General features: G+C 39.8%; 1 protein-coding gene across 2 annotated transcripts in view; it reads right to left on the bottom strand.

Annotated features, from left to right (window-relative positions):
• GSAP (gamma-secretase activating protein) overlaps nt 1–16,040 on the bottom strand; it is a 45,550-nt gene that overhangs the window by 2,070 nt on the left and 27,440 nt on the right. The window contains exons 20-29 of one of the 2 annotated variants that reach the window (XM_021384514.1): nt 13,181–13,306; nt 12,731–12,786; nt 12,319–12,350; nt 10,614–10,675; nt 8,985–9,080; nt 7,663–7,731; nt 4,512–4,582; nt 3,898–3,992; nt 2,526–2,645; nt 1,657–1,718 (exon numbers count right to left, since the gene is read on the bottom strand). In XM_021384514.1, the coding sequence (XP_021240189.1) occupies nt 1,657–1,718; nt 2,526–2,645; nt 3,898–3,992; nt 4,512–4,582; nt 7,663–7,731; nt 8,985–9,080; nt 10,614–10,675; nt 12,319–12,350; nt 12,731–12,786; nt 13,181–13,306 (789 nt within the window). The remainder of the gene's footprint in view (nt 1–1,656; nt 1,719–2,525; nt 2,646–3,897; nt 3,993–4,511; nt 4,583–7,662; nt 7,732–8,984; nt 9,081–10,613; nt 10,676–12,318; nt 12,351–12,730; nt 12,787–13,180; nt 13,307–16,040) is intronic. The other variant, XM_021384515.1, reaches the window with a different exon arrangement.

The raw sequence follows: 16,040 nt of genomic DNA, 5'->3' as shown, positions 1-16,040 counted from the left end.
GGGAAACAATTGAATCCTTGCTACTCAGTGCCCACTGAGCTACTCACTAAGTTTCAGTCAGTCTGTCCTATTCAATCTGTCCCGCTTTGCATGTGTACTGAAATATCAGCTGAGGCTTAAAATGACTATTTATCTTGTACTGTGACTGTGGTTTAGCATCACTCTTCTCACAAAGAATAGCAAAGATGCCCCATTTGTCAATGCTATGTTCAGAACAGGCTCAGTAGCAGAAAGCTACAAAGAAACCCAGAATGCTGACAAGGAGAGATACTGGGAACAGAATTTACATCCTGTTACTTAGGGCACTGTCTGCGAAATGGCAAAATTGATTCACATTCCCAAAGGCAAGAAATTCAAATTGAATTGTCCCAAAGCTTCCAATCCTAATCAATCAATAAGAAAGCAAATACGAACACACTGTGAAATTAGCTTTTCCTGCTGTTTTCCCAGTCTAGATCCTTTTCCCTCTCACTTCCAATTGTAATGAAATACAGACTATTGAAAGAGTTCATTTAGGAAATGCTGAAGTGTTTCAGTGTTGCTGAAATACTTGCTTCTGAAGTCATCTAGTGAATGTAACCTGAACTCAAAATAGTCCAAGTCACCCCAAAGTGTCCTTTTAGGCAAACAAACTATTCTCTGCATTTTTTCCCAAAGCTGTAAATAGACACAATAAGGCACTGAGCCTACTGTGTGTAACTAGCAGTACATGTCCCCTAAAGCACTCCCAAGTCAGAGCACTTGGAATGGTGTTCCCCACCCACCAGGCCTGGGGCTGACAGCTCAGAGTCCCCACAATGATCTCAGCTCACCAACCCCTGCCCAAAACAAGATACAGAGGACAAAGAACACTTTGTGAAGTTCTCCTTCCCAACCCCTTCTCAAAACTGCTGCCAAATAAAGAAGCCCTTGTTAGAGGAAAACTGAAGCAGCACTTCTGGCCATTTGAACTACATGTAACAGTCCATAATGAACAACAATAAGCAATTTATGGCCAGAAAAGCCTGTTCTATAGCAAGGCATTCCCAGAGGGGGATCCCTGGTTTTCTTCTGCTCACAGATGTGGTGCTTCCTCTGCAGTACTGAAAAGGGAAAAGGAAGAGGCAATCTCCCATTGTCATAACTTTCAAAGGAGCATCAACAGCATGTGCCCAAACACCTTACCAATGGGGGAGGCTGAGATCTTGTAATTCAATCACCACAGAGCTCTGGTATGATCAGATTTTACACCTTTTGCTGTACCAACTTTTGAAAGTATTTGATAAAACGAACAAACAATGCACATGAAGAGGTCACAAATGAGAAAGACATTTGTGGATACTAAAAATACAAACAAAATATCCAGAAACTCTCTCTAAACCCTGTAAAACTCTTATTACTGCTTTATGTGTGTGAGTACTCAGAACAGCATCGGTCTTGTCTGTTTGATTCCTGCAAGGTACTGGACATGCTAAAAACACTATGGACAAACCTAAAATTTAAGTTACCAAGGTACCCTACAGGTTATGAGCAGCAGATGGAGAAGCTTTGGAGGTTCAGGTTGTTTCTGCGTCCTATGCAAGTCACAGCTAAGTCTTCTGTTGACTTGATCCTATGCACAGGGAGGAATTTCATACCCACTTCTTCCAAATTCCAAGAAATAACATCCAAAGTTACCTCAGGAAGCCTTGTCACAATACTGAATTTCAGCTTTTCATTCTTCTCATTATCATCCAGATCTGCAAGAGAAAGGTGAAAAAAACTCCAACTCTTTAGTAGTAACCACATAACTAAAACTTTCAACTTCCACTGAAGACATACTGAAAAATACTATTTCTGTAATGAAAATTTTTATTTTACATAAGGGTCAGCAGGAGTGTTACGTTTATACAGTTTATATTAATCTATGCCTATCAAAATCAAGCATAGATTAATATAAACATTGTGCCCACTGTGATCCTAACTGCACCTACAGCTGCTAATTTGTACCACCCCTCATTTTGTTCCAAAGCTTCATGCCCCAATTATTAGTACTGTATGCTAGGTTGCTCCTAAGCCTTCTTTGTGGAAACAAGCTGCTTACCTCCTGCTAAGAGGAAAGTCACAAACAGAACAGGAGCTGCTCCTGATGATACAGAACTGGTTTTAACCCCTGCCTTCAGTTAACATATTGATACATTTAGAATAGATCATGTTTGGAGTACACAAGCTCACTATTTACTACAAATATTGGGATGCTGAGTCAGGTATGCCTTTGTTTGCTCATTTTGCTATTTAGTATAGGGCTTCTAGCTGTAAATGATCACAGAAATCCCCCAATATTTCATTGTTTACTACAGTAAGGCTCAATCATACAGCATGAACCCTAATTTTCTCCTTTCGGCTGAGCAACACCAATAGGTACACTCCTCACTGTAACAGCACGCAGGAAGAAGAGCTGAGTCTCCCAGGCAATCTATATTGTGGCTGTATCTGAATGGCTGAAAAGGACATCACACCCAATAAGTTGGCTGTTAAGCAAATGAAACATAAGAAACTCACTGTACCTTTCAGCAGTTTCCTGACACACGTTTCTGTCAAATGTAGAACTCCATTATCAATATAGTGTAGGAGAGTATGAAGCGGGAGACATCGAACACCAAGCCCCAAGTGTAGAGTGTGAAAACCTATGGAAGAAAGACAAACTTGTTTGGGAAAAAAAAATATTTTTTTTTCAAAATTTGTAACACTGACTAGCATTACTGTAGCTAAAGCTAACACTCCCCTTAACTTCTAAGCATTTCAAGTTAGCGAGGAAATGAGTTTATCTTTAAGTCTTGTCAAGCACAACCCTGTCAGAAAGAGGAAAGCTAAGGGGACTTGAAAACAATCATTAAACTTCTCCAGGCTGTTGGCTTGTATCTGAATTGTGCCATTAATTTATCTCCCTTTATTCCCAATCTATCAAAGCCGAGCCCTTGCCGCACTCAGTATGTGGCTGCTACCTACACATTCCCGCAGGCCGCATTAAGACTTCAGTTTCCCACTGACACCATCACATAGCAGCATTTGCCCCTCACACAGTAAGTTCGAGGTGCAGCCTCATACCAAAACCAGATTGAAGCCAAATCAGAAAATACTACCTAGAAAGAGATTCAAAGAGAATCAGAAAGCAGAAACAGACTGGAAGTTATTTTTTTCTAATAAAATCCAGAACATACTTCTGTTTCTGTCATTCTGTAGTTACAGGTAGGCCAGGCCTTGCTCTTACAGCTAACAGCAGGACAGCAAGCTCAATGTTACTGTAAGAGCATTCTTAAAAGGATTAGAATCCAGTCCAAATCTAGAGCTTGTCTGTACATTCCCTGTCTGTGTTGGCAAATTCAGCCACACAAAACCTAAGCACTCAACGTTAAGCAGTCTCTTCCTAACAAATTAAGGGTTTTGAAAAGACTGTAAGTGATTATGAGGAGCTCTGCGAAATACAAGTCTACTATCAAGATCATCTCCTTCAGAAAGACCAGGGCCAATTCTTTCAAGATAAAACTTAAAACTATTAGCAGAGCAACAGCATGAGAAAAAACACCCTGGTTTTGCTCCAGGATAGGATTTTCCCTTGTAGCCTTTGACACATAAGTCTAGCTGTCTTACAAAATATAAAGGAAAGTCATCTAAATCTTAGTTCTGAGCTAAGGCTGCGCCCATGTGCTCCTCTGGAAACTGAAAACAGAGAACTAAGCCTCTGCATTGTTGTCTCTATTTGTAGAAAGCATTCAGTTATGTTTCACTTCACTTGTACACATTTTTGGAGGGTCTTTCCCTCCATAAATTTCTTGAAGAGATTTAAATACTGCCAGAACTAACCTGACACACATGCTGCAACTTGTGCTCTCCTGGGAGGAAATGAAATGCATTACAACAGCAAAACCCAGCACTTACCAGGAGGTAAAGGCATGCACATGCCATTTGCAGCTTCCAGAATTCGACTCATGATGTGAAACACTGCAAACTCTGCTTCACTTCCTCTCTCATCACTATTTAACAAAACAGGAACATATTAGGAATTGAAATGACCACACTCTTCTGGTAGTATGGTCAATCGACATGTGCACTAAACATGCGTTTTCATTTAATCTCTATGGAATGCTATCTTGCTTACTTCAGCATCCGTCACCCCACAGTACTAGATGTTCTAAGTGTTGACACACAAACTCTCTGTGACACCTCCTTCTCCATCCCCCACTACTGCATATCTGAAAGGTTCTCAGTAATACCTGGTATCAACAGGTGAAATATTCTGGGTGCTGGTGTGAGTGACCTGGCTTTCACAGCTGTTCAACACCCACAATGCAGCTGGAGAGCACTGTGAACTCAGCAGCTTTGAACTCCAGTCATAAAACTGCCTGTATGATTAATATCCATGTTGGCTTCAACAGGGCCAGCAGGGTCATTAACAAGACTAAATTACAGTCATATTGACATTCACAGCACTGACTGTTCAAGACCAAAATTATTATGCCCACATTTTAAAAAGTTAATAAAGACGTGCTTACAAGCAGAAGATGCAGGAATGAAGCTGATATAACTTCCAAACTTCTTTCATTATTCGATGTACCAGATTCAGCTAAAACAACAAAAAAAACCCAAACATTTCTAGGAGCCTGTATACAGCAGGCACTTAGCATTCATTTATCTCACACGCTAGTTTAGATTATGAACTTATCATAGGACTCCTCCCACTAAAACTTCAGCATTTATCTTTTTTTTCTTTTCTCTCTCTACAGGGCTTAAAATGGCAAATTGACTTACATTTGAACTGCAACTGGATTGCCCCATTATTGACGTTTACAGTAAGTGCTCTCAGTTCATCCAAGCGTTATGCAAGATATACAGCATCCTGACACATCGTGCTTCTCAGGAATCAACCCATCTCACGCTCTTGCATCAAATTCTTAAGGACCAATTTGCCATGAAAGTAAAAACCACATGTCCAACTGACTGAGCATTTGGCAAGGAAAGCTGCCTATGGCCCAGACAACACTGGATGCTGCTGAAGGTGGTGGAATATTCAGTTTGCTGAAAAAAAAGTCTACAGGGTGAATCATAAATCTAGCCCAGGCAAGGAGGAAAGATGAGACAAGCAAATGCTTCTCTGCCTCTACTGAGTTTCCTTCTCGTCTATAGTGAATTAAAACAATCTCTTGGCCCGTATTATTGCTCCTTGTGCTCCAAGGCTGGCTTCCAGAGCAATGTCAGCACGTAAAAGCTACAAACTTAGATTTTCTAGTGTTCTGCAGCTGAAAGAGAGAAACCGCGCATGGAAGAGTTGAAATAACTTCCTCTAGCCAGCCCCTTATGGCTGTCATATGTAACGACTTCCACAGAATTGAGACACTTCCTCTACGCCTTTTATCTCTGGGCCTCAAAGTGCTAATTAATCAACCCCAGGAAACTCTCAGGAAACAAGGCTGATCCCTGTTTTGTAGACAGGTGTCACAAGAAGTAACAAGCCCTCTCCCCTCGAAATGGCCAGAATCCAGGAATCCTTTTTCCCATTCTTCTTTCTCCTTCTAGAGAAAAAAAAAAATTTTTTTTTTTTCCTTCTAGCCCTCTCTAACCTCTACCTTGTCACAGCCTCTGAGCAAGAAAGAGCGCAGACACACAAGAGAAGTCAGTATGGAAAAGTCAGAATAGGAACACTGCTCTTTACTATCACCCTCAAGTGCTCTCCTCTGCAGCACTGACCAGAAAACTTAGCACCTTTTCCTTCCACCCTTCAGAACTTCATCCAGCCTTGCACAGCAGACACTGAGGCTGCTACCTCACAACAACCACCTGATACTTTCCATACTCGTAGTTTCTGGATGCCATGGAAAGCTTCCATTTAATAACCCTGGAGAACAGCAGGTTCTCTTCACTCATTTTCCAGGAAATGAGTGATTTCCACTTTTCAGAGAAGGGTCACAAGGACCACACCTGCTGCCAAAATGACTTTCCAGCCAGCACGGAGCGCAGCGAAGGCCTCTGCTGGAGTTTCAGCTGGATCTGAAGATAAGCGCTGAGGTGGAAGGAAGCTTCTTAAACACCAGACTCACACTTCTGTAACAAAATTATTTTCACTATTTGCTTTAGGACACAGTCAACCATGTAGCTTTTGCAGAGTATAGAAAGAAAGCATCTTTTAAAATCATAGTCAATAACAACTTGCTTAAATCTTAAATGTTTGGGTGCTTGTGACATGACAACCTCACCAAGAGCACAGCTCACTGGAATCAGCCACAATGGACATTGCAGAGAACGAGAAGGCATATCCTGAGCAGTTTTCAGCACGCTACCCACAAGATAATGTACATACAAGAAAGGAAACGTTTTAGAGAAGGAAGGCAGGCAGCCTCCTGTCAAAGGCCAGCAGCAGGTCTCTGGAGGAACAAAATGAAGCTAAACCAAAGCCTTCATGGCAAAACCATTTTTCTTTCAGTGAGGAGGTACAACATAAGTTTTCTTCCAGGCAAGTATCAGAAGCCATTTCCTTTCTACTACTCAAAACAAGCAAGCAAAAACATGATCAACAGTCAGACTGGGCGTGCAGCAGGGCCTAAGCTGACATGTGCACAGTACCTTGCTATCTTGAACATTTACATTTTCAGGTAAATGCGCCAAGTAAACTGAAGATTCACTGAAGTCATTTGGTAAAAAAACAAATCCTCAACTCCTATGGCTGTTTCTACAGAAAAGACATGGGAGCAACTACAAGAAATGCATCAAGAGCAAAGCAGAAAAGGGAAAAAAAACAAGGTCTTGCAGTTTTCTAGATGCCCTCCCTGGGAAGGGGATATGAAGCACATGTCCTTCTTCTGCGAATAGTCAAATACAAAGTGTCTTTCTACTATTCTTCTGCAACTGAGAACACATCTGATGTCTGAGGCTGGTTATCTACTAAAGACGTGCACCCACTGCAGAGACTTCCAGAGACATCTCAGCACTTTATTCTGATCCATTTCTTCCCTGTGTCAGTAGGCTGTCTGATCATCATGCTTCCTCTTCTCCTTGCTGTCAGGGCAGCAAATGTCAAGTTGCTTTGGTAAATTTTTTTCTCTCCTTCCCTGACTCGTTGAAATGAGAGTGAGAGAAACGGATATGGAGTTCTAAGACAAAGACACCATAAAAGAGAGGAAGATAGGACAGAATAGAGACAAAAAAATGCTGCAGGTTAGGTGGTAGGTGAATTGGTAACCAGGTATATTCAAACTCCATAGATAGGGAATTCACACTGAGATAGTTGGTGAACAGTACCTCACGTTACTTCTCTATATACTACTATACAGTTCTCTGACAGCAACCAGGCATAGCGTGCTGTTTTAATGCTACTCTAATAACTTAAAACTTCAGTTGATTTATACAGTGACTATACACCACATATCCCCATTCTCAGTTACTCCTTTGCTTCTGAATGTAATGAAACATTAAAATACTTTGAGAAAGCAAATAGACCAACAAATCATTTGTCACATATCCTCCTGTTTCATTAGCTCAGCTACACACTGCTGAGGTACAGAAAACTTGAAAGAATCAAAACAATCTATTTCCCCAAAGAACTTCCCAACAGGCAGGATACAGTTTCACCCTTGGGTGAGAGGAAACCCAAGCCTAACAATAAAAAGATTTGTAAAGATGTCAAAACAGCACCTAGCAACATGTACCCACCAAAGACCTGAAGCAATTTTGAGAGACATATGATCTTTGTTTACAGCAGTTTCTCCAAGAATAAGAAGTCTGTAATGGAAACAAAAGAATTCTTGCCTTTAGCGAAATTTAAAAGAAAAGAAAAAATATTAATCCTAAGATTTCACTGATGGTGGGGGTGGGAAGGGCTGAGACTTGTTCTGACTGTAAGATTCGGTCTACAATAATTTTCTCTCGCAGATCAAGGTTGCATAGGTGTTTTAGTAAGTTTGCATTTTTTAATTTTACTTTAGATAAATAATTAACAAATGATAACTGAAACACAAATGAAAGGAGAACAAGCATTCTAGTTCTGCTTCTTTCAGCGCCATTATCAGCTATGAAGCTTTTGTTCATACTGTCCTGTTCCTATTTTCATCAGCCACTAATTTTTCTTTTCTTCCTATAAAGACAGGGATAACATACGCTGGTGACTGTCAAGCTCTAGAGCAAGGCCTGAATAAAAAAGTCAGTAACCCCAGTAGAAGTCGCTGTGGTTCAGAGAACATTGTAACATCCACAACATAACTGATCTGCAAAGGACTTCACAAAAGATGCAGGCACCACTGCATCCTGAAAGTTTCCTGAGCTGCATGGATCAAATTCTGAATCTGGTGACAGGACTAGCAAAAAGACTAAGAACGTTATTTCCTTGCTTATGGACTCTGCATCCCGCACCTAAAGGATGTGATGCTGAGACGGATAAAAACAGGTACGATAATTTCTATTCACAACAGTTTTTACAGCTTTTTTCCTTAAGTTTCTCTTAAGACAATGAAAACCAGAAAACTAAGAATCTGGAAAGTAAGTTTTCACTGTAGTTCATACGGATTCAGGCAAGACTGCATCTGTTACACAAAAAGCCTAATGAAGTCAATTTGCAGGAATAGCAATAATTAACTCTCACATCATAATGGAGTGATTTTTTTGTTCTTAATTTCTATTTCCCCTGATCATATTTTCCTTATTTAAAGCATGCATCAATGTATTCCACAGGAACCAAAATGAACCTAAAGACCATTCTTCCAGCTTTCAGGATGAGTTCAGATTTTTGCTTCCAGGAGCAGACCATGTTTCTATAAGCTGTAAAGGAAATTTTCTTTCATATTCAAAACAACTCTTTTTTAATTCTAAGTACTATTTACCTTATCAATATACACATTACTGAGGAAAAAAAAATATGGTTTAACATCTTATAAACAACCAAAACACGCCAGATACACACACAGCACATATCCAACACCACACATTCCCACCCAGCAATACACGTTTGCTCACATCAGTAACAGCGAAATAAAACTAACCAGGTTTGCAACATAATCCAACACTATTTGGTCAATCTTCTTTCTTCCTACGTACTGTAGATGTCTCATAAGATGATCCTTTAGCTGAGCAACCATCTAGGAAAAGAAGCCAACAATTCAGTGTCCTTGTGGTCTCTTCAAAAAGATGCAAAAGTCCCACCAGTTGCAGGGCCTGATCAACAGTAACCAGCACAACTTTCTCTCGATTACAAAATTCCAGCCCAGACTGGCAAGGCTGTGTGGGAGCTTGGGGTCTCAAAGTCAATAGCAGATCTGAATATTCAATATGGTTACTTGGTGTGAATTCCAGAAAATGGGTGCTACTGTCAGTGATGTTGAAGAGGAAAAGCTTACACTTCTTAAATCTCTCTGGGTCAAATCAAGTGAACAGGGTGAAGTAAAGATTTTAATATGAACACTGACTTGCGTTTATTACATATGAATAAATCTGAGGGATTTTACAATACAGAAAGCTAGCACAATTACAGTTTGTGCTAGTAGTCATGGAACTTGACTTAGAACATGAGTGAATAATGCCATCTTTAGGTTAAATATTCATTGCCAAGTGTTTAAAAATCAGCTACTTGCTATGATACAGTCCGTGCCACTACCTACTCTCTCCTTTCTGAAATATTCTCTGATCTCACATAGCTTGTTTGCTATGTGGTCTTTGGTGGTTCTTTGTTGAAAATTACAACAAAGTGCTTTTTTTTTTTTTTCAAAGCTCAGAGAAAAACTGAGGCAAATAAAATCTGTCTTGAGCTATTTTCAAGTAGATTCATCTCCACATGTCAGGTAAACAATACAGGTGGCAGGAAAGCACAAAGGACAGCGATGATCTCCTTTTTTGGATGTGAATAAACTTAAGGTAAGAAATGTAGAAAAATTCCAGAGGATGAGAGGCAAAACCTGGAAGAAGATAGCAAGACTGCAAAGAATGAGAACTTGCCTTAGATTTGGACTGACAGAACAGTGTTGATATGATCTTCACATATGAAGACCTTCCAGTGCAAGCTGAGGAGTTGTATTTAGATCTGACAGCGAGAGATAAGCAAAGATGAATATTTAAAAAGAGGGAGGACAGGTAGGGATTTAAGAAAGGATTTGCTACCCAGAAGCATAAAGATGGTAGATACTTAGGGGAGATCATCAGGGGGAAAAATCAAAAAAGGAGAGACCTCAGAATAGCCATAGCAGTCCTAGTAGTGAGGCAGAAGGAAAGGGAGACAGTAAAAAGGTGTTGAGAAGCAAGAAGATCTGTCATATTTTTGAGGGAGGTAGAAGGTGGAGAATGTTAGACTGATGTAAAGTAGTCCCAAAATAATTGACAGATTAAGATGAAGTTCAGGGGGTACTGAAAAACAGTCTTAGAAAAAAAGTTGTAGTGGAGAAAATCACTTGGACAGATCTACCTTTCATTTGTGCTTTTCCCCTATGCCTTATGATATCAGGACCTATTAAGATCATATTGTGACGCTACGATGATCAACTCCAAAACTTTGGAAACACAGCATTTGTCCCATTGCAACTCTGAGTGAGCTTCCACTCAGCACTGGAACTGATAATCTTACTCTTTACACTTGTTGAGGTTGTGCGTCCTCTAGTGCACACTGTGACAAAAGCACATACCAGTCCCATTAGTAATTGCTGCTGATAATCTTCCTCTTGAAAGAGAGGTACCAGCCTTTCCTCTGAAATAAACAGAGCAACAGTCATTCAAAAACACGACACTATAAAAATATCACAAAACTCCAAACCACTTCAAACATACTAAGAAAAATAGAACTCCACCTTCTGTTAATACACCTACAGAACTGACATAGTGACAGAATTAAGGACTTCAGAAGTGTGAAGCGAGGAATGGAAAATAACCCCGCGCTTGCCATCTTTGGCTCAAGAGCTTAACACTGAGCAGGGGGGAACACAAGCCCATCAAACTGCTTTACACTTTATTTTCATTACTCTTTTCTTTGATATATAAGGGAGAGGTATCATACTGTGGTGATTTTGTAGAGGAGAAATACTAAGAGAATCTCCCAGCCATACAGTGCAAATGCATATATTGTTTAGATCATGTCATTTACTAACAAAAGGCAAAAGAGCTGCATGGGTTTTGTAAGGATAGACACAAAGTAGAAACACCACGGAATCACCTCCCACTTTCCTGGTTCTCTCCCACAGTTCCTTTTTTTTTTTACTCAAATTTGCAGACCATTAAGGAATACAGTCCTCCAACTACATGGAAGGAGGCTGTAACGTCTACTGAAATTTAATGTCCTGTATTTCCTGATCAGTTCTTCCTGCACTGAAAGCAAAGGAAGAGAAACAAACTCCTGTTTCACCATGTACCATAAAATCAAGTCAGTGTTTTAAAGAACAGCTAACTGTTTACAAAGCACTTTCTAACCATCTCTGGTCACCTTGAAAGACATTCATTTCACCATCCAGCAGCACAAAAGACTTCTGTTGCCTTATTTTTAAAGGACCTGAAGGAAGATCTACAGGCAAGACACACTACATTGATGCTTATTACTTGTTGGCAGGCAAGCCACCTAGAAATTCTTTATAACAGTTGAACATGTTATCAATAAGCATCTTTGGAAAACATGCCAGCAGTTTGAACCTGGGGCAACCAAAGTTGATACAAGGTCCTAAAAATCAGAGCCCATTATAATAACCTGCAGCAACGCAAATGACAAGTGCTGGGGGCTGGAAATGAACACACTGAATATTCATTGTGATAAAATATATGATCAACACTTAGATTAGTATAATTTCACAGCACACAGTAGCAGATCACATAGAAGGCACCGATGGATGAACTGGAACATAATTTGCCATTAAATTCAGCTTTTCTTATTTGTGACAGAGGAACTGAACATCGCTTACGATCTCAGGTGCTCCTGGCCTAGGCAAGTCCATTACATCCCTCCATCCTGTGATTTTTACCAACCATGTTCTCCTACCATACACAAATTCCCTACTTGCAAAGGCAGCTCTAAGTGGGCAAGATACAACAGTAACATTGTGTCATCAATACTCTTCTCCAGAAGAGTATCCAAAATCCTGGAGAAGAAATTCTTAGGCAAACATACTGTTTATAGTAAGCTAGAACCACTATGAAAGAAGAACCTCATTTTCAAAGGTTTCCTAGCCAGTATACAACCTTAGAGGAAAGCTCTATAGTAGTGTTAATTTCTAACTGCTCATACTAATGCCTCAAACTCTTCAAGGCTGGCAACACACACTATTTATTTTTAGATGACAATAGCTAGATAGAAATATCCTAACAAACACTAGAGCTAAGGCCTACATCAACAAAAGTTTTACTTACCAGAGTCCCAAGTGTCCAGATGAGAAAGCACCCTGGGGTTTGAAACAAAAATCAGTTTGTTTCACAACCATTACTCTAAAGGGTTTTGTAAGGGCATTAAAAAGCCTAAACAATCCTTTCGTCTTTCAAATGTAGCTAAGGAAATTCAAGAAATCTACGTTTGGTAAAGAAAGAATTCTGTCTGGGTAGTGCTTGTCACATGTACGATAAATTCCCTAGATCTAGAAGCCTAGATATTTCAGATTATCCTGCAGTGATAACAAGGATTGTCATAAATGATCTTCATCTGGATACTCTTCTTTGGAGCAAGATATCTCATCAGATAGCTGATCAGCTATTTAAATGGCACATTTAAATCCTTCAACACATTTCAACAAAGTAAGAAAGGGTAAATATATAACATGGTACCTACTTTTTGGCATTTTCAAAAATATTCCTCAAATATGTTGTGGTTCTTCTCTCTTCTTTCTGTTTCATAAATAAAAATCCCCAAACGAATGAGGCAGAACGTCAATTAAAATATTTATTGATAAACTGCACACAAGAAATGATGCTGACTTTCATTTTAAATGGAAATAATACTTAGTGATTCTTCAACCCACCTCCCAAACATCGATGCCCATAGGCACACATAACTGACCTACCTAACAATACAGGTGTGTCTAAGTTCTGCTTTTGTTTAATTTCTCACTTTATTTTCACAAAGTAAGAGCTGCAGGCAACCACCTTATAAGTAAACGATTGCAAATCTTTGCGCTTCTCATAATCAGATTCCCATATCTTTATCCCCGTTCCATCTTTGGCTTTAAAACATCCACTTCAGCAGCAGCTCTGGAGACTGCTTCAGTGCACACATATTTACCTCTTCTGAGAGATTACGCCATTCCCTCCTGAGCACGTTATTGTGGTAAAGCAAGTGAGGCTCTGCGTACTTCACACTCTCCAAGTTTGAGTCGAGTTTCTCCCAGAAGCCTTTAGAGTTTTGAACCTGCGAAGTATTGCAGGGAAAACATAAATACACTGTTAAACTGTTATAGAAACATCTAATCACTGTCCCACAAAGTGATTGGAAAGAATTGCAATAAATGTAGCTTCATTGTAATTGAAGTGAAAAAAAGAAACAGAATCAGCTGCATTTTTTCCCAATAGTTTTATTTCCTTAATTTGACAGCAGGAGTAGCACTTACCTATGTGAGCTCATGCCTGCAATGCAGATACTTAGCTGCCTTAGGATTCTCTTAAGTCACTGGGAAGACATGGGTACTTCTATTATTACTATTACTACTCTACTATTTCATCTGACCTTTTTCTGATGGTTGGTTTCAGGTGGGAAAAACTGCACCACAGATTACATTGGCTGTACTGTCTAGAGTTCCACTTGACTGTAAAAGGAGCCTTAGGCACCTGACTCAGAGTATGAGGGCTTACATTTGGTCAAATAAGTCCCACTCCGGGTTTCTGCTCATTCCAAACAAAGGAACAACACCATGACCCTGGCATCTGGAGCCTTCCACTATCTTCAGTTTGCTCTAATACCTTGACTGCTAACTCCCATTTGCCAGCCTCGAGTAACAGAGCCTTATCCTCAGAAAAGAAACAAAATCTAAACATTTCCACAGCAATTCCAAAGCCTTTGACTGTAAGGCTGAAATTAATTTAAACTCAACTGTAAACAAAGAGGAGGAAAAAAAACCTAAATAAACTGGCACTGTCTTCCTGAGCTAGTTATTGGACTGAGTATAAAGATTTGAGGCCACTGTTTATTAAGCAAGAGCAACATGGTCATCACTGAGGAAGAGATGAGATTAAGGCACTTCTTAGTGGCAGTGATAGTACCGACAGTTCTTGTCCCTTTTAAATACATTTATCTCCTCAATACAGACATTACAATACTGACATTTGAAGGCAGAAAGGTTTTTAAACTACACAGTCCACAATATTCCTCTGACTTGCTATAACATACCAGATTTTGCTCTCTCCCCCCGTTTTCCACAATTACAATAGCTTTAGAGGAAAACCTTAGAAGCCCTTAAAACCTCTTCCTACTATGAAATACAATTAGGCAAGGAAAATAAAATGCAGAGACTCAATTCTGCTAGCCACTTCTCTCTTGCTGGCATTGCTAACTGTTGTTTTATTGTTGTAGATGCAGCAGAAAAATAAGCATACTTTTTGCTCTATGTTACACTAAGCAGCTGAAAACTAGGAATGCATATGGCACCATATGTTCACCCTGATGGAGGCAACTATCAGATCTACAGCCTACCACAGCAGCATGTTGCCTACATGCTACCAATACAAAATTAGACAAATATCAAGAACACAGTGTAAGGGTATCATCTAGTGACCAATTTATGCAATTGCAACAGCAACACCACTGCAAAACTGCATTCAGACCATGGTGAATTTTGTTTGATGTGTGATGGGAGGGAAAGCAAGATAGCATATTTCTTTAATACACTGACTGTAACAGGAAGCGGTAAACTTCTTAATTAAAAGCAGACACCACTGAAAAGCTGCACTGTATTAGATCTCATTAAAGAGTCAAAAGCTTAAAATACAAGATTACTTTAAATGTTTCTTCTTGAGGATCATCAGTCCTGAAGTTGGAAAGAGAAGGTCCCTTTGTCTTAGATGGTGCTTATTTTGCAGACATATCAAGAATCTGAGTTAAAACCTAAGCACGAACACCTCAAAGACATTCTGCTATCAGAAGTCAGTCAGGTCTTCCAGTTTGCAATCCATGAAAAACTCCCATGAAGCCTTTTTCTAAGCAGTGTTGCTTCAACTGGAGACAGAGCAGTCTGTTGTATCTCAGTGAAAGGCTGAAAAATGCCAATGACCTGCCAATGACAATGGCATGTGTATTCTCCTAGGAAACTGCATGGACACGTCTACCTCGCAGCAAAGGTACTCAGCCACGTAACTAATCATTTGGCTGCACAGACAGCTACACTACAAAGCTTCGCTCTGAGCCTCTGTGGCTCAACACAGCCTGTGCTGAACTCTCTGACAACAGCTTGCACTGTACATCTTCACTCTTCCAGACTTCCTCCCTCTTTCTTCCCTTCTTCCTCCCACCTGTTACTTCTCCCCTTCTAATCAAGCCTACTTGCACTCTTCTCTCAAGTTTGGTTTCTGTGTTCAAAAAGAAACATCGGGCTTGTATTAATCACAATCCTTAGGTAAAGCTTTTTGTCAACCTCATTCTGACTATTGCCCCTTTAGAATCACAGAATCATTTGAGTTGGAAAAGGCCATAAAAGGTCACCTAGTCCAACTGCCCTGATCTCCTTATCTCTTACTGAACAGGAATTTAGTGATAAAAAAGACTCCCTTCCAAATAACATTTTTTTTGTTGTAATACGGATATAGACCTCCCAAGGGCTCTCAACAATTCATGGCCTTGAGTATACAAAAGTGCTTCTCAGGTCAACAATTAATCACTGTTTCTCTGCAATACCAGAAGATCTGCTGCAAAAGAAATAATACTTGTGTAGAACCAGATTCATCACCAACACCTGATTTCTGACATTGTATACTAAATGAAGCCCATCAACCGACCAGCTATGGTGGCTCTGGAATATAATGCAGCCAAAGCATTAAGCCTTACCATGTGTACTACCATAATTGTACTCAGGAGTCAGAGCAATTTGCAGTCAAAAGTAGCAGGAAATTTGTCTTTAGTTCAACTCTGACCTTTTAAATCTGTTTAGGTTTCA

This window comes from Numida meleagris, chromosome 1 (genome assembly GCF_002078875.1).
Source record: "Numida meleagris isolate 19003 breed g44 Domestic line chromosome 1, NumMel1.0, whole genome shotgun sequence".
Taxonomy (NCBI): domain Eukaryota; kingdom Metazoa; phylum Chordata; class Aves; order Galliformes; family Numididae; genus Numida; species Numida meleagris.
Note: the sequence above shows the minus strand (reverse complement) of the source record. Positions and strands in the feature narration are given on the sequence as shown.